The sequence below is a fragment of the Bactrocera dorsalis genome, chromosome 2, assembly GCF_023373825.1.
Source record: "Bactrocera dorsalis isolate Fly_Bdor chromosome 2, ASM2337382v1, whole genome shotgun sequence".
NCBI lineage: Eukaryota > Metazoa > Arthropoda > Insecta > Diptera > Tephritidae > Bactrocera > Bactrocera dorsalis.
The window spans coordinates 4824828-4850817 of record NC_064304.1 but is presented as its reverse complement, the minus strand read 5'-3'; the positions used below and the strand labels follow the sequence as shown (position 1 = coordinate 4850817).

Genomic DNA, 25990 nt, shown 5'->3' with positions numbered 1-25990 from the left:
TAAAAAAAAACCCATGTAACCCCTTGAATGTATCCCTTCATTTTTTATATAATTATATGAAACACTAATATTTTAACAAACCTTCGCCCGCCGTCTAAATAAATTTTTTTTTTTTCATGTTATTTTATTTATTTTTATTGTTATGCAGGTTTTGCATCTTACTTTGTTAGTAAATTGCCATAAGCCGCGCTAGTTATAATAGCAAGTTCTTAAATCTCTTTCCTATCTACAAACATGAATTTCAAATCATTTTACACAATCAAGGTACAAGTCAAGGAACCATGCAAGCCATATCGTGTAACAATAGAAGGTCCTAAAGCATTATAAGCATTTTAACTTAACCTCAAATAGAGAACATACAAACGGATGATAGTAGAACAATACAAGTAAATACAGTACATATGTACATATGTACGCACATATACATATCTAATCATAGTTTATGTATTTTTTTAATTTTTTTATTTTTCCGCGCTATAATTCTTCAAAAAGATGACAATTCCCATCCAAACACTATTTTATTTCCATATAATGAATTATTATGTCCACAGTTGAACTATAAATTCTTTGTAAAAGTATGCTTTATACTAATTAAAAATTTTCCATTTTTTGTAGTCGTCGAAGGATTTAAGGTACATTTGTAGATTTCACGTTATTCAAAATTATAACCTCAAAGTAACGTTTCGCGACTATACAAAACAAAATAGTTAAGTTTTTTATATTTTCAAAATTTTAAAATAAATTTTATTTAAGATAATGTGCGTCGAACAGAAATTAAAAATTGACAAGAGAACTAAATACATAAAAATGTGATACTATGGGCTACGCTTTTGATGCCTGTAGAAAAGAAAAATATTTTTTTAAGTGTGCACCTTAATAAAAACTGTGGCAAATTCAAAAAATTCAGAAGAAAATGTAAAGGTTGCCCAATTAAGTACACAACTTAACTTGAATGTGTGTTATGATTAAAGAACTGTCCTCGAGGTCAACCACTAACAAATACATTTTCAAAAATTAATTGTTTTACAGCGATTACCATTTTTAAATATACATATGTATATCGCAAACAGAGATAATTTTCATTCAGCAGTCTAATTAAATTCCGGTTACTAAACCATTTGAAGACTTTGAAAATTTGAAAAAAAGACCAATAATTAATTGTTTTCAAATAAAATTTCATATTATTATAATACTCATACGCTCAGTATTATAACTGATCGGAAAAAAATGAATAGAAAAACGTCAAAGCTCCAATCGAAATTAAAGCCGTAAGATTTATAAACAAAAATATATGTGTATATGTTAACCAAATATAATTATAAATACCAAATACGAAATACGAAATGAAAATATGTAATTCATAAATATTTTATATACACATATGTATGTCAGTAGATCAGTAGATTGCATGCACAAATACATATTTACATACATAGTATCTGCACTTTAAACAGTTCAACTTATTTAATATATGTAGCGTTAACTATTCAAAACTTCACGCAGTACAAATGTTTACACCTTAAAAAAAATTAAAATTTTATATTATTTATATATATATTTACTATTTATCATAATTTCACAGAGTTTCTGTTTAACTGCCCGTGGCTGTGTTGGCATTCAAGTGCATTAAGTAACATCAGTTGAGTGTGTATGTGTGAGTGTGTAAATGCGAAAACATTTGATATTTTATTCACATTTGTATTCAAATAAGAACGTAGTTTATAGTGCATAAATAGTTTAAAATTGTCAGCAAACTATTTTAAAATTTTACATTTTGCACATTGGCCTTTACTTGAGGTTGTTTTATGTCATTTTTGTTAAATAATATAATATTTTCAGCATAATTTCCAACTTTCAAACAAATTTCCATCCTACATTTGTATGTGTATATAGTATAAAATATTTGCGTTTTACTCTTAGTAATAAGGATACATGTCTATGTTAATTTTTGCTGCCATAATTATTCACGATAGCTATATAGTATAGTATTTTTTAAATTTCATTAAAACTAATATTAAAATTTCTATAATGGGCATTCAGTGGATCGCAGAGAAGTGATGTGTTTCTTGTGTGTGTGCTACAATTCGAAGAATTCATCCTGCTGTTTTTCTAGTCGCTTCAGTGACTTTTGCACGTGTCGTGTTTGCGTGGTATTCAATAGCTGCGCTGTGTCCGAGGTGCTGCCTGAAGAACTGTGCCGTTGGTGGTTTGATTGATTTTGCCGATTCGTTTTGTAAGAATTATTCAAGTGATTGTTACGCCTGTGCTGTACAAAATCGGTGGTAACAAACAGATCGTTGTCACTCTGGCTAGTAATCATTCTGTAATTAAAAATTAATACATTCGTTCAGAAATTTGAATTTGGTTTGTATTAAAATACTATAACATAAATATAATGTAATAACAAATTATTATAATTACAAAATAATAATATTATAAAACTTTTATTATTATTACTTGATACGACAACTGTAAATATTAAAAAAAAACTTTTAGGCAATTGCATGAATAACAATTTACTATAGCATACTTTTAGGAACTTATCACACTAAATATCGCTCATTTGCTGCAAGACCGGCATAAATGAAAAAACGTGATTTTTGAGTTAAAGCTGCAGAATTGTTCGTTATATCATACTTCATGTTGAGTGAAAAATTCATATGAATACCTCTTATATGCTCCGCTTGAGAAGAGGTGTAAGGTTGTAGTCAGTTGAAAACTTTAAACGCGTTTTCTGGAAAATCGATTTTTTTGACTTATGCCGGTCTTGCAGCAAATGAGCGATATGTAGTCGTCCCCGTACCAGTTTAATACTAATATAGTAAACTATTGCACAACTTACTCTTTGGATTTCTCAACATATTTTCTCGACTCCGAGATAGTTGAATCGATTTTGCTCAAAAACTCGTTTATGGATTTACGATTTTCCTCCTCCGGCGTCATAGCCACCACAGAGTCAAGCGATTTGCTCTGCTTATTACTGCTGCTGCTGTGATTGTTTAGCGTGACATCATCGTCGCTGCTTTGCACTAATAATTCACCGGCGATTGAGTATGGACGAGTTGGCAACGTGGATGGACGTGGATTATTTGCTGAGTCAAGGCAGCTGGTTGGTGCTGCGAATACCCCAAGTGGATCAGCAGTTGGATTACTCGCATTTGTTGCATTTACAGAATTTACAATATTTTGCGAATTTATATTATTTTGCAGCACAGTGTTGTTGGAACTAATTTCTAATGGATTATTTTCATCCGCTTTGGGATAGTACGGCGACGATTTGTCCACTGGGATTAGCAAAAACTGACGCAAGAATAGACTGTCTGAGGCGAAGAGCCGATTAGCGCGTCGTATCTGTTCCGTCTGTCAATAGAAAAATTGAAAGTGATTGATTATTTATTTAGCATTTTAAAAATTCATATCAATTATAAAAAAGATTTAAAATATTTAATAGTCTTTAATAACTTAATTTATAAGAACCAAAAAAGTTCAATGATTGATTGAAAGTGATTTCATAGGATCGCACCAATGAAGTAATCAGTAGGTATAAGAAAGCCAAGACAATGATTGATGACTGAATAGCGTTCGCTGTATTTGAAAAGATTTTTATTTTGAAAACACACATTTTTTCCTTTATTTAAAAAAGTTTAATATTAAAAGTTAAATGAAAACAAAAAAATGTTTTTTAAAATAATTGCAGTAATTGAAGTTCTCAATAAAATTAATATGCGATTTAAATAATATTATAACTTAGGTCATCAGATGGAAGTTAGAACAAAACAAAAAACAGTTGCATAAATCTGAATAATTTTGCTGGTTACAGTTAAAAATATGAAAACTATCATTTACATACATACATATGTATGTGTTTGTCTTATGTATGTGTGTTAAAATATGATAAGAAACCACTTTATCTACATAGTATTAAAACAATCATGTTACACTGCTTGTGAAAGCACTTCACAAAGATTTACGTAATGTTTAATTCAAAGAGAAATTACTATAAATATAATATATATAAGTACCTAATTTTGTTAAATGCTATCTAATCTAACTATGTTATCTCCGTATTTAAGCAAGGATTTATTCAATATATAAACTATTTACGTATGTCTTTTATAAATTACCTAAATTTTAGTTTGCTTAAAAAATATTAAATCACGGAATGCAGAAACTGCATTCCAATTTTGTTATATGAGTCAATATTCATATTTTTTTATAATATATCGTTTATTTTCGTTGTTTGCTTACTGGTTCTTAAAATAAGCAATTCACGAGAATTACCCAATAACCAAATAAAAGATTGGTCACAACTGGATTTCCAACTTGTTTAAAAATAAATGTTTAAACAGTATGCGTACACATATGCATGTGCTTTCTGGTTTTTATGTAGGTTGTAATAGCCGAATTATTATTTTTTTTTTTTGAATCACCAATTTCAATACATTTAGCTTTAACTCACTTAGAGGCCAAGTAATGTTTAATCGATAAGCAATGTTTATGAAAGTATGTGTATGTATGAATTATGCAATAAAAAGAAATGCAGATCTCACATAAAAATACTATAATTACTACTAACTTTGCAAAAAGTATAGATATAAAACATACCGAACATCCATATCTTAGCGCAATGCCCTGGAGTGTATCTGTCTTTTCCACGTCATGTCGTATGAGTGTCTCGTTGTTCCTTATGTTATGATTATAGCAGGTGCTACCATATTTTTTGAGTGAACGCGCAGATTCGCGAATGGATTGCTTCTCGTTAAACATCATGTAATCGGCATCATCCATATCGGGTACGATCTCATGGAACTGAAAGGCCGTAAAGGGGGTTATTACAATTTATAAAAGAAAATATTATTATATAGTATGTACATATTTACATGGTTTTAAAACATTTTTTTTTTTTTCGTTTTTATACTTAAACAAAAACATATGAATAATAAATACATATATAACGTCCATTTCATGAAATATACACAGTCATTCAGCCTTTCATATGTAAATATTATTCCTTACAGGATACAATGTTTACCATCCATACAGTCCCAAATATTGTATGTGACGTCATTTGCATTGCCATTAAGTTCAACATCTGGTCTATTACCCCCGTCAGACATACCATGGCCAAAACAAACTTTTTGATATTACACATAAATGAAAACAACGAAGGTACTATTCATAATTCGAGCATTCAATATGCTTATCAGTGCAAAGACTCTTGGATATGTGGTCACATGAAATAGATTTATTTTCAAATTATCTGCATAATTTTTTAAGGAAATTTACTCAAGCTAAAAGTAAAACTCCCAATTTAATACACTTACTTTATAATGGTTGTTTTACGATGTTTTGAAATGTACGTCTGCATATTAGCAGGAGTTATTAAGCTTTTCAACTAATTAATCACCCCACCACATACCTTCTATTTGTAAGTTCCAAACTTGTTCGAGGTTCAGCGCTGAAGTTGTTTCACTTTACTATGCACCGAACACTGCTGCATTAGCAATCATAAAATCAACCAAGCGTTTGAATTAATTTTCCATTTTTTGTTAAAAAATATGTTGTGTGTAGAAATCACAAAAACCACAATTTGTTGCAAACGTGTGAGCTTATTTTTTGTTGCGCAAATTTTCAACGAAGAGTGAACTTGTTGTGAAGTGGCGAAGTAGCTAAGTAATAAAATTAAAGCTGATAAATGAGATAAAGTTATACGAAGTTAAGTATATGGCAAAAATTTTGTTAGCCACTTTGAAATACGTACAAATAAAGCACACAGCTGATTTTCCCTTCACCTGAGAAAGTCAAATCAATGAATACCTATACAAATAATGGTAGCTTTTAGCACAAAGCTGGAAATGCTTTTGCCAAAACCGAGCTTAAAAAATTATGGAAAAATTAAAAAAAAAAAACAAATCCAAATTAAAATGTATTATTGTTTAAATTACCGTAATATGGAAATAATAAATTCTAATTCAATCTCTAAACATAAACATTTTACAGCCTCTGCTGCATCCCTGTGTGTTGACTTGCCAACAGCAATTTTTTTCTCCTACAGTTGGTGATATACAACAGATGTTAAAATGGTAACCGCTAAAGTCTAATTGGAATACTGCTATGTGCTTACAGTGAGAATATGTGTGTAATAGTTAATCGAATTAATTTTTTGTACATCTAATTAAAATATAAATTAAAGAAGCATTATTGAATAATTTCAAAATCACACTATCAACTAACACACTAAAGAAATCTTCAATGAGTTCCGTCAGTACGTATCGCGTTGCCAACTACTAGTCAACTCATAAGTAATTTCTGATTTGATGGTTGGGGTTGCCGTACGTACTTTAGAGAAAAAAGTAGTACATCGGTATAAAATACGAAATTGTATGTAAGTATAAGCTATTGTATTTGATAAACTATTTGTCAATATAAAATAAATGAATAAACATTATTAATTATACTACTTATATCTTAAAATTCTACAATTAAGTAATAGCTATATACATGAGTTGGATTTTAACAGAAAAGATATTTTTGATAACAAATTGAAATTGTACCGTTACATGTATGTATATTCAAACAAAACAAACTAAATTTCATTCGTCACAGAAACGGAAATCATTTCGGTAGGACACGTGAATTTAAAGTAATTGTATGTATCTACTTATTTACCGGTATATTCAATGCGCCGAAAACATAGAATACGAGTTATAAGTTAAATAATAAAGAGAAGAAGAATATACATATGTACATACATAAGTATATACTTATGAAAATATAAGTGCCACCCAAACACATAGTGTATAGTAAGGAGTTAAAAATCTTTTGGCAAACCGCTGAATAATCATTATTTCGGGGAAGAGTGATTTAATATCACAATTAGTTAACTTCCTTGTCACTCCGATTCGCTAAATTTTAAAGGCAATAGATAATTATACGTAAGCAAATATGTATGTACGTATGGACATGCAGATGTTTATATTAACGTTATCGGTGTTTGCATTGAAATTAATATTTACCGAGCGTTTTTCTAAGATCATTTGTTTTAGTAGCAAAACAATAAAAGAAGTGAACTACAAAACAGAACATAAAATATACTGTGTAGTAAAGGGGTCGAGAGGAGTGTTCATTGAAAGAAGCCCACGTGATGGCGATGACGAGCGAAGATCACTAAAAAAAATTACCAGGCACCTTAATGATTTTTCAAATTAATAACAAAAAAATAAAAATTTGCTCAGATCACTACATATACATACATGCATATATGGATATGCGAAAGTGCGCCTGCAGGTATGTACTATGTGTGTACACACGTGTGCACTTATGAAGATTTTTGCCAGTTGTTTTGTTGTTGTGGTTGCTGGAGGCGAAATTCTCGATAATTAGTTATTAAACAATTTTGTGTTGTTTAAAAGCATTTCATTGTTGTAAATTACTTTTCCAATCGAAATAATTGTCATCATGCAATTCACGACGTCTCGACGTTTTCGAATTGCACACGTCTGCTATTTTAATATATTTAAGTTAATGCAGAGATGACTACATATATACTTAGACATACATACATATATGTATCAATTTGTTATGATTCCGACGAATGCGCTAAAGTGAATTTGAATTTCTACTTTTCTGCTTTTAATTTGTATTGTTTAATTTACCACTGACTGGTTCATATAAACTTACTACATACATATATCTGAATGTAATATTGTATTTGCAATCACTCATTGTGGCCATATTCCAGTAATTATTTATACTTAATTGAAATTTCGTTTCATTTATTAATCTTAAATGTGACGTTTCTTATAGCGAGCATATGCTTTTTGACACCTTCTATGTGCATATAAATACACACATAGGTGTGAGGGCGTGTGTAATCAAAACAAAGAGCATATGTCGCTCATGACTTTCAAGAACGGCAAAAAAAGAATCCATCAAAAAACATGAATTGTTTACATTCAGAAAGATATCAAGTTCATTAATTACTTAACTTCCTTAACAAAAGTTATTTTGCGAACGATATATCAAGATATAAAGATTTGTAAATGACAATGTATACTTTGTATAATGACAAAACGGGGAAATAGTATGTCTCAATTATAACTGAAATTCGCCGCCGCCAACGCTTGAATGGTATGCACTGACAAGTGTTGGTGCTAAAAAAAGCTTTATGGGTAAGACGTACCACTCGAAACTTGGCACTTAAATGCAGACCTATTTATATGTTACACATGTGTATGTGTGTAAGTATAATATTCGACACTTCCTTTTTCCATAGTTTATCATTGATAAGAATCGTCATAACAATTCGAAACAAACTGACGTAATCGCACGGATCTCAATTAATAATTTTCGCAATGTTTAACTTTTTACATACTAACATTCACCTGATCTAAGCTATGGTACAATTATAAGATTTTGGCCAGAGTAGCGAAAATTTATTTTTTTATTTTATTATATCTAAATTGGAGGTCAATGCAACTTTATTATAGTTTGATTTCCCTAAGAATTGTATAATTTATAAAATTATTTTGTAATTTGAGTTAAATTCATCATAACTTGTCTGCTATCCGAAAAAAGTGTTTCTACTATTTGCAATCAGATATTAAATCCAAAAATTCTCATATACTATTCGGTTAGCTTTTTTAACATATTAGCTTTCCTTATTATGCCCTGAATAGGGTATATTACATACTTATGTCACGAACTTTATAACAGTCAGAAGGAAACGTCGGGTACTCTATAAATAATCGGTATCACGAGCTGAGTAGACTTCGCCATATTCGTCTGTCTGTCTATACACGATCTTTTGAGGCATCGATCTGACGTTCCTACGTCGCGTCCTTTTCTCCTTAAGAAGTTGCTTATTTGTCGAAACCGATATTGTACCACTTAAACATAGCTGCCATACATACTGAACGATCAAAATCATGTCCTTGAATTTAAAACTGTTTTATTAGTCGGGATATCTTCACAAAATTTGGAATGGATTAATGTTCAAGGCAACGGTACAATCTCCGAACAAATAGTTCAAATCGGAAGATTATAGCGTCATACAAACTGAACAATTCAAACCAAATACTAGCTTGGAAAACTTTTTCGTCTGATACGATTTTGGCAAAAAACGAAGGTAATTCGCAACTCATGGTGTTAATCACATTGTTAGGCCCTAATCATTAGAGTTATCAATAATACCACAAGCAATAGCTGCCGCTGCAATTGCGATACAATTCTGCAGAGAGTGTGGGTGTAGGTGTATAAGTAGCCTAATACATTGTTTAATTGTCTTTAAAGTACGCCGATTCGTGTCACCATGATCTGGAAGTATGGAGTGCTCGTGCCATACCGTTATCTAAACGGATTGTTATATGGCTTTTTATGCACATAACTATAAAAGTACAAGTATGTACATATGTACAATTGTAAGCATAACATAGATGATCTAAACAGTCAAAAATTTTATACGCGAATTTCCAAAGAGTTAATAAAGCTAATCTTTGTTTATATGCACAACAATCAAATTTATTTGTTTATATGTGAGTTTTTTTTCTGCTACCGCTGTGAAATGATGGCAATAAAAACGGCGAAATGCTTAAATTTACTTAGTTAATAAAAGGGATAAGTTCTCATATAAGAGTGTCCTTTAACTTATTATGGCAATTTATTTGAGCAAAGCATTATTGAGAGCAATTGTAACCGAGTTGTGTGTTGCATGCATGTATAAATTACCAAAGAATTACAATATTACTGTACATTATGAACTTTACAAATGTAATGAGTGGTGCTGGTGTGTTTATATAATAATATGCTACTTTATTTCAAAGCACTCAAAAGCTTTAGAACAAACATACGCCTTGATGGCATTATCATTTGGCGTGAATCATAAATTGGTAGTATCTTTTTAATATTTGGTGTGAATGTGTATGTATGAGCTTATGTGTACGTACATTAGTGTTAGTTCGGTATCAATAGGTACAATAGTTAATACCTTTGTTTTGCGGTGATACCGCGCCAAGAGATAGTAAATGGACAGATTGGCTTATATACATACATAAATATATACATATATAGATACGTTGATACAAATAAATTTATATAAACGCGTTGTTTAAGTATACAAATAGTTCTTATACACCCGTCTATACCATATTTGCTTGTGAGAGCTTGTATTTATACATATGGTATGTACATATGTACATACATATGTGCTTCTGTTGGCACACGCAAATTATTTTGTACATAACTCTCAATCTTAAATATGTCCTCCACACGGCTGCGAACCGCACTAAATCAAATCAAATATTTAAGTGCCTACATATGTATGTACATATGTACATATGTATGTATATATTTTTTAGAGCAATGTGTACGTAGCTAAGTGTGTACGTTAGTATATCGTGATCATAAATTTTCTAATTAAGAACTCAAAATCAGGTATTACGTAGTGTCAATGTGAGATAGCATTTAACAAAGAAACAAAGTTATTAATTCCTTGCGTCAAACTAAAAACCATTGCAGAAATGCGACCCTGTCACACGGAAGGTTTCAAAATATTAATACATATTAACGGTTGTTTGCCTGAGTTTGTACATTGATACATCGATTTTTAATGCCTTTTGACTTTGGCTTCATAAATCGATAAGAACGTGCTAATTTATTTACGTGACAATATTTAAACTTTTGATGTAAATCGCAACTGGGTTTACTGTCGAAAGTCACGAACTTGGTGGCCATTTTGGAACAAACCTTCGTAGGGAATTTCCCAATGAAAAGCAAGTTTGTAGAAATGCTTATTTTCAATTGAATATCTCGATATTGAAGGAGTTCCTTATTCATTTGAAACCATTAACAGTATTTTTTTATATGCATATGTACATATACATATGTATATGTATATATGTATGACTTAGTTGAAAAATGTGGACTTCTTAAATTCCAACATTTCTAAGAAATAATTAACATGTACATATATGTATGTATGTATATAGGGTGTTTTTTTACTATTAATTTTTTTCAATCCCGTCATTTTTTTATTACATACCATCTATGAAAATTCCATACAGCCTAACTTAAAAAGCCGAATATCTCGAGAACTATTAATGATAGCGATTTTTACCTTGGCCCTTTTTTATAGCAAATCAAATTTCCTACAAGTTTGCCATAAACATTTTTCTATAGCTCTTGTCATTTACGAGATATATACAAAACAATGCGAATTTCGTAGATAAGTCAGGTTTAGAGCCCCGTACTACCTCGCCGGTGTGAGCTTCGACTTTGTCGCACTGGGCACTTTTGTATAGTGAACAATTTTGGGAAATATGCGTCTAAATTCAAAGCGATACCTTAAAATACCTTTGATCTGTAGGAATTTAAATATAAAAAATCAGGATTGTAGTGTATTTTCTATGGAAAATTTTTACATGTCTTGGTCCAGTTCTTAATGTTAATATTAAGGGCTAAAATTTTCATGGAATTTTTTTTAGGGTATTTCCAAGGAAATTTCGTGACGGGATTAGTAGTTCAAAAAAAAAACACCCTAATGTATATATATAAAAATAATTGAAATATGCATATTACAGTTGTTGGCAGAATTCATTAGCGTCTTTGTTTCATAATTAATTTGTAGTTTACGTTTATAAATACATACATATGTACAAGTTTATAGTGCAATCACTTACACGCCGCTCTTGGGGAAACTCGTGTGACAAAGCGTGATTGCGCGATTGTAGCATTTTTAATTACGCAAATAAGTTTTGCTAAGATAATATTTTGCATGTGAGGCAGAGATATACATTTTACATATACTTACATATGTTGTACTAAATTCATCATTAATCAACAGTTATCTTAAACCAGTGCAAGTAATTAAAATTAATAAAGGATCGTAATTCATCTGCAGCTGCTAACCGGAGGTTTCCCCAATCTCAACTGAAGAACAGAACTCTGGTCTCTTTCCCCACTGCCCTTAGAACTATCAGCTACAAAAATGGGAATTTTATATTTGTTAACTCGTTTTTGTGGGTGGAATTTTTTTGAAGAACCATTTCATTTCTCTAAAACTGAAAATCTCAAGTATATGGTTTTAAGTACAATTGCTTTATCTTCAATAGCTTTTGAATTAAAGTTTAATCGAAGGGAATTACGTTCTCTGATAATATTCCCTAACTAATTTCTTGCATAGGTGATATCTCTATCTTGAGTTAACATATTTTTATTTTTTTGTAAAATAGTACTAAAGACAGTGATAATGATATTAAGTCGTATATGTTAATAGCCACGGTTTTCATATAATCAATAAAACCTGATATTTTAGCAGATTGAAAAAGTGAAATAATTTGAAGTAGAAGAAGCACAATATGTACGTATAAGAAAAATGTGCTAAATTTTTTGTTGGACAAATATTTTTAATTTTTTTCACGCAACATTTTCAGACAAGTCTAATTTAAATTTTTTACCTGGTAATGTGTTTTTCTTCACATCCTGAGTTATTTTTCAAGTTCTGCCAGCTAACAATATAATATATATTATAATTAATGCTTACTTCTATTTATATGTCTAATGTCTATATAGTAATATCGTGGTAATTTACAACTCTTATATCACGTGATCACATCCTATAACACGTTATTTGTACTTTTAAATGCAAATTTGTACACATTACCTATTATTACTGCTCTTTTTTTACACGTAATCAATTAAGTAATTAAACTTGTTCAATTATTATAAAGATTTTTGCCATCTTCTAACAATTAAATATGATTATAATACGTATACGTAGGAAATTTAATTTTTATCCGCCAAACTGGTCCTAAAACATAATAAAGGGTGATTTTTTAAGAGCTTGATAACTTTTTTTTAAAAAAAAACGCATAAAATTTGCAAAATCTCATCGGTTCTTTATTTGAAACGTTAGATTGGTTCATGACATTTACTTTTTGAAGATAATTTCATTTAAATGTTGACCGCGGCTGCGTCTTAGGTGGTCCATTCGGAAAGTCCAATTTTGGGCAACTTTTTCGAGCATTTCGGCCGGAATAGCCCGAATTTCTTCGGAAATGTTGTCTTCCAAAGCTGGAATAGTTGCTGGCTTATTTCTGTAGACTTTAGACTTGACGTAGCCCCACAAAAAATAGTCTAAAGGCGTTAAATCGCATGATCTTGGTGGCCAACTTACGGGTCCATTTCTTGAGATGAATTGTTGTCCGAAGTTTTCCCTCAAAATGGCCATAGAATCGCGAGCTGTGTGGCATGTAGCGCCATCTTGTTGAAACCACATGTCAACCAAGTTCAGTTCTTCCATTTTTGGCAACAAAAAGTTTGTTAGCATCGAACGATAGCGATCGCCATTCACCGTAACGTTGCGTCCAACAGCATCTTTGAAAAAATACGGTCCAATGATTCCACCAGCGTACAAACCACACCAAACAGTGCATTTTTCGGGATGCATGGGAAGTTCTTGAACGGCTTCTGGTTGCTCTTCACCCCAAATGCGGCAATTTTGCTTATTTACGTAGCCATTCAACCAGAAATGAGCCTCATCGCTGAACAAAATTTGTCGATAAAAAAGCGGATTACGGAACACTGATTTTGGTAATAAAATTCAATGATTTGCAAGCGTTGCTCGTTAGTAAGTCTATTCATGATGAAATGTCAAAGCATACTGAGCATCTTTCTCTTTGACACCATGTCTGAAATCCCACGTGATCTGTCAAATACTAATGCATGAAAATCCTAACCTCAAAAAAATCACCCGTTACTTAGACACGAAATCTGGGCACATTTGAGATAGAGGAGCTTCAAAGAATAATTGCTTGTATACAGCGGTGATTCAACAAAGAGATTCGGTATTTAACGAAAAATTACGAAACTATTCATAATTTGATAAGTAGCAGAAAGACACCGACTCTCAAGAATTTGTTTCACATTGGGAAACACATATGTACATATGTATGTTGATATAAAGAGTTCTCATGGTGACGCTCTACTTTTTGGAAAACTATTTTAATTTCTCTTAAGAATATTATCTTGTTTGAAAATTAAACGATTGTTCTCATAGGAACGGAATTAATTATTAATTTTAATTATTAAAAATAAGAAGAAACGCTGATTTCGGTTGCACCGAAGCTGTAATACCCTTCGAAAATACACATACAAAAAATTCCTAACAAAAACTTAATTCCGACTATAACTTTATGCTATTGTTAACCGAGCTGAACCGTTTCTTCTGAAATTGTATTATTTTCTTGGACAATGATCCTTGTCAAATTTCGTGAAGATATCTCGACTTCTACTTCATTCGGATAATTCAGTTTGTATAGCAGCCGTGTGCTATAACGGTCCGATAACGGCGGATCCGACAAATGAGCAGCTACTTGGGGAAAAGAATGTGTGCAAAATTAATTTCAGATCGAAATCTGAGAAACTGAAGGAGTTGTTCGCGTATATACAGACAGACGGACATTTGTACATTCGCTCAGCTCATTGCGGTGATCATTTAGATACATACATACATATATGTATATTTGAAAGGGTATCCGACGTATCCTTCTAGGTGTTATAAATATCGTGGCGAACTTAATATAACCTATTCAGGGTATAACAAAGTTCAAGGTTTATAGGCGTCTTCCAAACAAATGGATTACCTTGCAAGAGGTGCATAAATTTCGTTAGGTAAGGTAAGGTATCTGTATCTAAATATATGCTGTCAAAGATATAAAAATCAGTACAAGCACCAATTTTCATAGAAATGCTAATCAAAATCCGGTTTCCAAGCAAAAATGTGATAAGCAATTTGACAAAGCCGCTAATTTTATTATAAAATCTGTATTTGTTTTTGTATCGATTGAAAACTGGTATTATCGTTTCAATACGTAAATTGGTACAGTGAGGGGTAGAACAATATTAATTAAATATTAATTAACATTTATGGTAATGCGAGTTGCCAAAAAGGCAACATTTTCAAACAAACATCACATGGTCATTTTTATGATGATTCTCAAAATATTTCAGGTTGCAATATTTTAGCTTAGCCTGACTTTTATGAACTAAATTTTTGTAAATAAAATAACAAATTTACTTTGGCTTCACTGCAGCTACAATAGCGCTTCTTATAGCAACTTCAGGGTATATGCATGTAAAACTAAATATAAAATCGTAACCGAACACGATTTGCATCCAATGGAAACTAAATTGCTCAACGTTTTATGATTCTTTCTTCTTGATTGTGATCAGTCAGTTTGAATGGTATACACTATAATGGTTCGATCTAAACAATATATTCGGAGATTGTCCTTGTATCGACTAACCTTGTAACCTGTTAGAATTAATTAATTTAGAAGAGATAATTTGTCAAATAAAAAAAATGTCCATACAAGGACTCTAGTTTGATAGATATATAGTGGTCTTATGAAGAAAAGAACGTGTTTTTTTCATTGAGTTATAAAATTATTAAAAAATAAAAATTTTTCCCAAAAATCATCAAATTTTAACTGTTAATATCTTTTAAACGGTTGGGTTTACAAAAAAAATCATACGAGACCATATTTTAGAGCATTCAATTCCCTACAAAACCTAATTAACAAAATATTTTTTCAAGTAGTTGGAAGCGAGATATAAATTTTTCTATCTGATAATAAGAAAAAATAGAAAACCGTTAGGCGGAGGACCTTCCCGTTACAATTAAAATCTCATATTTGGAGAGGCTTTCTTAGAGGTGTCTAGGAACCTATTTTTGCGAGTACCAATTGAAAAAAAAAATAAAAAAAATTTTTGAATCACCCTAATACATATATTATAAATATATGTAAGTATGTATACGATATAAAAACCTGCCATATCTGACGTACGTGCTCATGTATAAAACAAATGAAGTTTATTTTATTTTCCTACATACATAATTATATACTATATCTGAATTCAAATCTCGAGATAGCGCGGAATTTCAAGCCCACATGCATACATACATACATACATATGTACGTAGTTACACGCTAGCATAACCTTAACCCCATCAAAATAAAACAATGCGATAAATGCAAAACTTCAGCACAATAGTTTAAGTTTACGTTTAAGTTTTATTATTATTATTAATTAGTTTTTTTCTAAATTTATTTGCTCTTAGCAAAAAAAGACGTCAGCAATTTAAGCCGCAAAATTTGCTCAGAAGCAACAACTGACGCCTCAAGGTTTTCTGTGGTACTCAGAATAAAACAAATCCGACAGAGTTGGAGACATGTGTACATTCATACAAACATGCACACTGGTTAAACATATGTACATACAATGGTGCATGTACGTGGGGATCTACAAAGTGGCTATTGAAATCTGCCAGACATTGTTCAAAACTGGCTAGAAACTTTTTGTTTTAACTGAGTTTGTTTGATGCAATTACAACATATAGTATACGTTTACATACATACCTACATTTATATGTATGTATGTATATACCTGTGTGCAAACGCATTTTAACATTGATTTTTTATTGGCGTGGGAGAAGCGCAAATCCTTTGTAGCGCTCAATTAAGATTTATTTTATTAAATTTTTATTGTGCACCATAAAAACTGTCGAAGTGCACAAAGTGCAATTAATATTCTCCCATATTTGCACATGTAGTATATGTATTTTCTGTGAATATTATTTAAAACCTCACCTGGAAACATCCTTTGTTCGAGTAACATACTATATTTGAAGGTTGCTTTTTATCAAAGCTTCGCAGGAATTCCCGATCTCACCTTTGTTGTGTGTCAAATAGCGTTATACATACATACATATGTATGTACATACTATATATATTGAAAAATCGGCATACTATAATATTTTCGTTGTAATCAGAGGAACTCACCAAGAAATTCTCAGTATGGTTCCTAGATTCATTATCAGTTGTTTGACATTCATTTTCTTTGTGCACTAGCATTCGGAATAGTGAAAGAAGACACAAAGAAAGCGAATGCAGGAAATTGAATGAATATGAAAAATGTCGTATTTATTTTATAAATTATCACAATTTGTTTACGATTATACAATTGTATAATTGCACGTATTAAATTATTGTTTTATGTTATAATGAATCATTTAGTTGATCGATTCGAGTGTAATAGGCAAGAAATGCAAGGAAAATGTCAAACAAATTGGCTGATGTATAAATTGTATTTGTGTCTCGTAGGTAAACATCACAGTTAATAAAACTCGAAACATCATCGAAAAGATACTCCATTTAATCTTAAAAGTTAATAACACGTTGTTGTTCACTATCCCGACATGTTGAACAAATGGGATGCTTAAGGGGATACAGCATTGAAAAAACGACTATTTTTTGTGGCTTTTTGTACCCTTTATTGTCCTACAAACATATTCAATTGGTAGTAAATATAAAAATATACATACCAGAGATCTGCAACGGATACACAATTTCCGTGCACACTCGAACACTTACCCGAAACCGGCTTGTATTGCTTTCTTTGAACGAGCAGAAGGATTGCTTGTTAGCGACTGTGCGCAGACGAACGTGTTGATCACAACACTCGAGTGTCGTTCATACGTGTTTGTTTGGGTTCGGGTGTTTTGCGGATCAATATATTCGAGTGTCCGAGTTTAGGCTCGAGTGTGCAAAGCATTTTTTGTTTATGTGTAATCGTCAGTACAGTTGATTAATTTGCTTTGTGAGTGTTAAGAATGTTATATGATACGTATTACATGATATTTATTGAAAATAATGGCCGAAAAAAGAAGATTTTATTGGTTGCAAAATTGCGAATGGCAGTTACAGCTTGTCTGGTCTTATGTTATGGTTATGCAAATATATTTTTAATTTTAAAATGCGCCATTCCTTTGATATATGCATACATATAGTTTAAATGCTGTATTTCAATAATATTGACTGTTAAAGTGTATACAACATTCATAATTTCTCATATTTTTGCTCAGAAAAATTTGATACATTTCTTCTACACCCGTGTTCTGTCCGAGTATCCGTGGCAATAGTTGAACACATTTCGGGTTAGCTGCGGGTGTCGAGTGTGGACACTCGCTTGTGATCGTTTTGAAGAGAGTATGATCAAACAGACTCGAACACTCAGAAAGCAGCTGCCGGGTGTGCCACTCGATCGAACCCATTGCTGCCGAGTGTGGTGCTCGCTCGTGCTCGATTTTTAATGAGGGTGATCGAACAGGCTCGAACATACCCAATGCAGCTCTCTGATACATACACACGTAGCAGCTATTTTGTATCAAAAGTTCATTATAAATTTTTTGACACTGCAGTAAGCAATTCAATTAAGCCTGAAAGAAAGCAGAATAAATTGTCAAAGTTAGACCTTTATAGTGCATTAGATAGGTCTAACCCTCAAAAAACGTAACAGATTTAGACATTTAAATAGTGAATTTTACTGATTCCTATGAATTGATTTTGAAGGTTAGTACTCGGAACCTACTCCCCCGATCTCAACCAAGTTTGGTATGTAATATAATTCTGACATTCCTACAGTACAGTGTTAAAATGGGCGAAATCGCACACTCGCGCCTACTTCCCGTGTAATACAATTTTAAATTTTATCTTAGACATACATATGTTCTTTAACTCTCTGGTAAACAAAACTAAATTTACTCGTTCTTATGTACATAAAACTTTGCAGAAACAATGCCTTAAAGGTCTTTGTTAATTCCAAGTATACGAAATATTCGCTACACCCGGACTTAGCCCTATCTTGCTTGTTATTTCTATCCCCGTTGCTTAAAATCTAGGTGTATCATACCCCGGGGATTCATTTTAAACAAAATATTTTCTAGTCTATGGGCGTAAATTGTGATATAAAGAAAGCTCATTTATTTTCTAAAGGATTAAATTTGCCACGATTTTTGTAAGATCCAGATATTTACAAGGTGCGTTCCAAAGCTTTTTTGAATCTAGCGCCCCCTGGTGGCGCCATCTATGTGTCGACTGGTGCGTTAGAATCTGCTATCTTTATTGATTGTTTAGTGAGAATTTCATTATTTCATTGAACATCCCCAAAACATCGATTTATCGCATTTTGACCGAACATTTGGGCTTACGAAAGATGTGTGCACGGTTTGTTTCCACACAAATTGACTGACGACCAAAAATTGCGCAGCATTCGTCTCGTCGATCGACGCTTTGACTAAAAATCACATTTTAACCATTAACCACTCTCCGTATTTACCTGATATGACACCGTGCGACTTCTTCCTTTTTGGAAAAATGTATTTGCCCATGAAAGGAAAGCGGTATGCAGACGTAGAGGCCATTCGAAAGGCTTGCACCGGCGTACTGGTGGCCATACCGACCAACGAGCGAAAACACTCGTTCGATATGCTTTTGGACCATGCAAAAAGCTGTATTGAAGCAGAAAGAGACTATTTTGAATACAATAATTTGATTTTTTTTAAACCATTTGTTCCTTTTTTAATGTCCTGTTTACTTTGGAACGCACCTTGTATAAGAATGTAAATGTTTACCATGACAAACAGAGTCGATTTAGCCATGTCCGTCTATCTATGTATACTTATTCTAACGCGAGCTAGTTCCTCAATTTTTGAGATATCAATCTGAAATTTTGTAAATATTCTTTACTCCGCAAGAAGCTTTTCATTTGGCAGAACCTCCGATATCGGATCATTATAACATACAAACATGTCATACAAACTGAACGGTCAAAATCTAGTTTCTGCATGGGAAACTTTTTATAACTTAAAAAAATTTAGCACAGATTAATAACAAGACTTATTCAAATCGGTTCACTATAACATACATACATATATGCTATACAATTGTTCGCACTAATCTTAAGATAAATATATTTTTAAACCCTTTAAAGCTATAAGAAATTCAACTGTGAAGGGTATTATAACTTCGAAGCAAACAAAGTTTACGTTTTTCTTGTTTCTTATTTATTTTTGCTGTTTTTCAATATTTTCATAATTTGACAATTTTCCTACCGGGAAACTAAACATACATACATAAAATTGCATAGATAAACTCATATCAGTAAATGTACATATGTATGTATGCCTGTATGTACCTGAATTTTTATGTGTTTTGTTAAATATGCAAAATTGCATGAAATCAATGATTTCACACTTGTTGCGCCGTCAAAAACATTTCGAGCTTTTGCTTTAGTATGCGTAGCGTGGAAGGCTCTTAACATTTGAAAACAAGGTTGTGAAGCAACATGTGTTCATACACATTTGTAATTTAAACAATGCTAATGCATATAATATACATACATATACCATAGTACATTAAACTGTAACAATGAACTACAAGTAAGGCAATTTAAGCTCTTAATGAAAACAATTGGACGCAACCTTGACTTCGGGGAATGCATTCGTGCGCTGACCACACATGTACATTGCGTGCCTCAAAATATTATTCTCAAATGTAAGTATGTGGGCAGCAACGGGAATCGATCCACATACACATACATATGTATGTGTGCATATTTAATTATACTTATGTATATACATAAGTACATTTAACTTAGCTAAACATATACAGGTATTTCCTTCGAGTATTGTAATTGAAAATCAATAGTTTTTAAAGTATTCAGCAACAACATATGAAAAATAAGTGCACACGCATAAAAACACATGTTCCTTTGGGGTAATATTAAAATTGGTCATAAAACTATAAACACAGCTATACCTAAATAAAATCAAAGCTGGTTATATGTTAGACAGAAGCTGTTGCTTAATTACTACGGACATACTCCACGAAAATCGACTAAAAAAATTATTTAGCAAATAATCATAAAGTCGTATGTAAACAACACCGAGTAAAAAAATATTTAACAAAAAATCATAAACTCGAATGTAACCATAAAAGTTTATCAACAATACCGATATCGATATAAATGTTTATTGGAGAAAATAAGTATTCGAAGGGTTTCGAACGACTCAGTGTGTGTGGAATCAACTAATTTTTCAGATTTCATTTGTGGATTCTACATAGAATTTCGAAAGTTATTGATTCGCAAAAATAATAACAATTATCCTCAGATTGTCTAATTGTAAGATGATTTTCGGTCCGAAGAACAATTTTTATTGTCAGCTAATGCTGTTTTAGACTATTTTTTCAAAACTTGCATCGGTGAAATACACTTTTTTGCATGTTTTTTGATTGCTTTAGAAATTTTAAGATTACCGGGAATTGCCGGTAATTACTAAGTACTTACGGTACCGCACGTGCTCAATACAAAATTAATTCGAAATAATAATAACAGAATTTTGGCTGAGGCTTTAGTACTAATGTTTTTGTAAAGACAAAAAAAAAAGAAATATCTAAAGAGCTGATAAACAAAATGGAATATTTGATCATGCACTAACAGCATGGATCAAATGCGGTAATGCAGATCTTTTCGAGTCGTATACGCAAATGTTATGTCTGACAGAATACGAGTATGTGTGTATGTATACAAAATCAAGTAATTCGAAACATTTTGAAACCGATCGCATTACCATAACACTATATGTACATATATGTGAATATATGTATGTTTACACTCCCGCCACTGTTATATGTACATACATATGTATGTAGATTGCGGTACTCCTCGGCGTTGAGGTAAACCGACTGCTCACAGAAATTCAAACAAACAAATCTAGACCAGTTTACTTCAGTCGTGATGGAGGGATATTATTAATTATGTACATATTTACATGCATACATATAAACGTTTGCATTGTATGTAACTGTGCACATATGTACATATGCATGTATGTATTTACATTAGTGACTTTAGAAGGAATACTTTATTTGCTCATACATAGACTTGGCGCACAACATGTGCACTGTACACAGCGATCTCGTTGATCCGGCTCCAACGTAATCCGGCAGCGTTACACCCCGATAAAGCCTAGCTTTGCTCTTATTTTTCACGTGCACTGAGTTTACTCTCTTAGTAACAAATGTAATGTAAAAATCTCATTTTTCAGCGAGTATATAAATACATATGTATACATATAGAATGGTTGAGGTTGCATTAAACTTGATGTGATTGAGTGTACGAGTACATACATTCATGTTACATATCCACATATAGTGTTATCATACGCACTGGTTCCTTTGATTGCTATTTTGCAATAATTATTTTCCTTTTCGCGTTAACCGTCGCGTTGTTAATCAGGGAAAGCAACAGGAAGTGAAGAGTTTTTCTAAATATCAAAAATACGCTTGGAGAGGGCAAAAGTCCCCAGAGTGCTGAACATGAACTTGAAGCCTTCAAAGTCACAAAGTCGTGCAAGGAAAGATTGTATGGTACAAATTGTTACCTAATTTAATCTTGACCTTTTTATGGCGCTGTTTTCTTTCGAAAACGTGTAAAAATAAGAGCTTTTGTGAGGTGCATTTGGATGAAAAACAATTGAAGGATAATTTGAAGGGTAAGTGACTCTTATGTATACATACATACATACATACATATGTATGTATGTATATGTAGCTCTAGTCTGACATCATACTTATGTGTATTTTACTATCAATCACTTCGGCTACACCGATATTGGCTTTAATTTCTTCGTCTCTTCTTCGCTAATGATTCTTTGGTTTTTAGTTAACGCTACATATGCACCTAATTATACATACATATGTGTATACATATGTGCGTTTGAGTGTACATGCCTTTTGGACACTTACCTGAGAGTGGAGTTTCCAATCTTTGTATGCTTTAACAATATAATCCATTTTTATGTTATTTTGTGGTTTCTATTCTTTTGTATGGCAAGCGGAAATGTGCGATCTGTCCACCAATCAACGTTGGGAAACAGTCTGAGTCACGATCGTCTTTTACTTCTTCACACCAGACAACGCGAGCAAAACTTTCGCAGCTGATCTTCTTGTGTTGACTTTGTAAATACGCGCATGTGTGTTAATATGTATGCAATTAATATATACATATGTATGTACAATATACACTTGTATACACGATATGTGTGCTTGTACTTTTATTGTTTATTTTCTGTGTAGTTTATTTCTTTTGGTAAAATCCTCAAACCTTTACCACAAAAGTTAGTTAATAGTTGTTGTTGCTTTATAAAAACCCAATAACAAATGTACTTTACACAGTTATACGTTTGTTTCGAGCGCTTTTGATACTGAAAGGTAAACGACTTGCACTTTAACAATTAACGGTTGTTCCGGACGTGTTATGACGAATACCGCACTGCGGGACACGAATGTTAGCTATTATGTATGTGTACGTCAGAGAACTCAACGCTGTTGACCTGCTGCAAATTACAATTCTTCATGGGAATTCACTGTTTCATTGGAAAATGCGAAATGCGAAACAATGCGCCAATCTGTTGTCCCCAGCGACTCTAATGCACATATTAAGCGAAACAGTTTGTATGCATTACACCACGTTTCACTAATCACTGGAGCGACGGTATGCAGGCAAATATTTTGATGAATTAATGTGATTTATTATTTTCAAGTGTTTTACACGACGATCGATTTGCATTTAGTTTTATTCACAAATGTTTTCATTTGCCAATGCCGCCGTATGAAAACTACTTACGGTTAATTCGTTCTGGAGCTGAGTGATCCTCGCTTTTTGTCGTATTCGTATTGAGGTAGTATTTCACAAACACATTAACAAGTGTGTAGATTTTCGAGTCACCGATGCGCGTGGCAACAAAAGCCGATTTTAATTATTGTATGCGAAATAATAGTGTGCCCGGTGCTTTTTGTTTTGTTGAAACATAAAATTCACTGTGAGAATGTCCGTTGACCGGTGGAATCCGGCTTGCGCGCCACAATTCGAAGCAAATTGCACGTTTGTTCGACTTTTCGCCAGTTGTCTGACAGAAGCGTCAGACTATTGAGTGGTGTGTAATGTGGTTTGGAGTACAGTGTCTGCGTGGAAACGCTTAGCGTTGGTTAATCAAGTGAATGAGTGAGTGATCAAGTGGTTGGAGTAAGAGTCTCGTCTCGACGATCTTTCTCGCAGCGCGCACAACTAACTCCGATTCGCGATTGATACCGACTGACTTCTCTACTGACGACTAGCGGCTGTCGACTCAAGCGACTTTCTGCTGACGGCTACCTACCTACTTACCTACAGCTGTTCCAGCTGGCGCCCCAGTGAAACACCTACGAAGTTATGCGTGGCGCGGTGTGTCATTGCGGGGCGTTGGAGACGTACTAGTGTGACGGTGGAGAGCATTATACGAGCACAAGAGCATAGATACATATATAATCGTATATATACTTGTAGATACGAGTTGGCACATGCATATATTTATGTGGCTGTGTGGGCATACACCAATTTCACATACACATATGTATGTACACATGTACAAATATACACTCATATATTTTGCATGATTGACAAAATTTTGAGTATCAACCAAGAAACGTTCATAAAACATTGCTTTTGCAGGTTTGCAGGTGCAGTATTTGTTTCGTCCTCCCCTCGACCTTACCCACTTTGTGAATGCGCCTTTTTTCATTTGCGATAATAAAAAAATGTGTGCAGTTTTTTTATTTGTTATTCAAATGATCATTTCAACCTTATTTCAGCCGGTCTGTGTATTCGTTAGAACGTCCCAATGTCTGTGTTGCTTCTGGCCACGTTGCGAACTGATCATTGTGGTGTTGGTGGCTATGGTGGTGTGGTTGTCAAAGCCTGTTTAACATTATGGTCGCGAATACTCTATTTTTATTGAAACAAAAGCGAGAGGTATTTAAAGTAGTGAGCACTTTGTGTCTGTGCAGCTTCTAAGTGACAGTGGGCTTACTTGACCGAATTGTCGGTTCGTCGACAAAGCATAAGGATAGCGTGACAAACACACCGACTTAGGCGAAAACACTTTCGCAACTGAAAAAAATGTTATAAATTTTAAACAATATTTTTTCTCATATTTAAAAAAAATGGAATATTTTAAATCTTTACAAAAATTGCTTATTATAATTGCTCCATACTTTCCTTATATCCTCCAGAATGTCTATAAAGCCACCAACTGTCCTACGATGTACATACATATGTACATATGTATGTTTGTATGTTTGTATGTACTATGTGTATATCGAGCCATGCCTTACAAAAGCTAGGCGCTGAACCGTGCTCTTCCTTTGTTTTGCCTACAGGGCTTTACCGTCTCTGACGTTTAAACAAATACAAACAAAAGCTTTGTTTTTATTGTTTGTTTGTAGTTAGTTAGTAGAGAGTGTTTGAAGAGCAACTATGATTTGTTGTGAGTGATTTGATTAACTAAGAGAAATTGCGGCGGCTATAAATTTTATTCATACTTTATAACTTATTATGCTTACGTTTGATTTTCGATTCGCATGGGTATAGAGTGCAAATGCAAATTTATAAGCAAAACAAATATAATCCATAAGTGTCTAATATTTATTAGTCATTATTTATCAGTGAACCGTACATACACACATACATATGTATGTTCATACATATGGAACACACATTGTTGTACTCGTATCGCATACAAACAAATTATTTGCAGAGCGAATTTAGCGTCGCGGTGTTTTGGAGAACATGTCTGTTTATTGACACTCCAAAACTGGTGACACAAATGTTTCTTTTCATTGATAACAATTAATGAGAAAATTGTATATCTTTGATAACGCTCCAATAATACATACATACATATACGAAAAGTTTCTAAGGAATTTTACTTTGTTTGGATTATAAAATTTTTTCTGACATAAAAAATTAAAAGGTACGTATTTGTATGAATGAAAAAAAAATAAAACATGCTCATCATAGTTATAAAAAGGGTACTTTGTCTAAAAAATTAAATTAAATAAAAACAATTTAAGCCTATTTCGGGTGTATGCGTTTACTAAGAAGTATTTTTCAATATACAGAGAAAGCAATAATATAAATAGGAAGAAATGAGAAAACTAAATACATAAGTATGTATGTACATGCTTGCTTTTTTTCAAAATTTTCCAGCTGTCAAAATTTTTTTCGGCGGTGTGTTTAAATTCACTAAACGATAGTGATAAATAATTTAGATTAT

At 32.5% G+C, this 25990-nt stretch overlaps 1 protein-coding gene and 1 long non-coding RNA gene across 5 annotated transcripts in view; one reads left to right on the top strand and one right to left on the bottom strand.

Moving 5' to 3' along the window:
• Window positions 1-707: 707 nt before the first annotated feature.
• Window positions 708-24144, bottom strand: LOC105225852 (uncharacterized). Of its 4 annotated transcripts, XM_049447637.1 has the most exons (5): window positions 5762-5778; window positions 5420-5669; window positions 4606-4809; window positions 2843-3360; window positions 708-2321 (listed from the first exon to the last, which is right to left on the bottom strand). In XM_049447637.1, the coding sequence occupies exons 3-5, from the start codon at window positions 4786-4788 to the stop codon at window positions 2078-2080; spliced, it is 945 nt and encodes a 314-aa protein (XP_049303594.1). In that variant the 5' UTR covers window positions 4789-4809; window positions 5420-5669; window positions 5762-5778; the 3' UTR covers window positions 708-2077. The 4 variants fall into 4 exon arrangements, with proteins under 4 accessions (XP_049303594.1, XP_011202809.1, XP_049303596.1 ...); XM_011204507.4 differs by lacking the exons at window positions 5420-5669; window positions 5762-5778 and adding an exon at window positions 22644-24144; XM_049447639.1 differs by lacking the exon at window positions 5762-5778 and having other exon boundaries at window positions 5325-5738.
• LOC125776258 (uncharacterized) overlaps window positions 2328-25990 on the top strand; it is a 32022-nt gene continuing 8359 nt past the window's right edge. The window contains exon 1 of the long non-coding RNA XR_007421574.1: window positions 2328-2701. This is a non-coding gene — a long non-coding RNA (uncharacterized LOC125776258). The remainder of the gene's footprint in view (window positions 2702-25990) is intronic.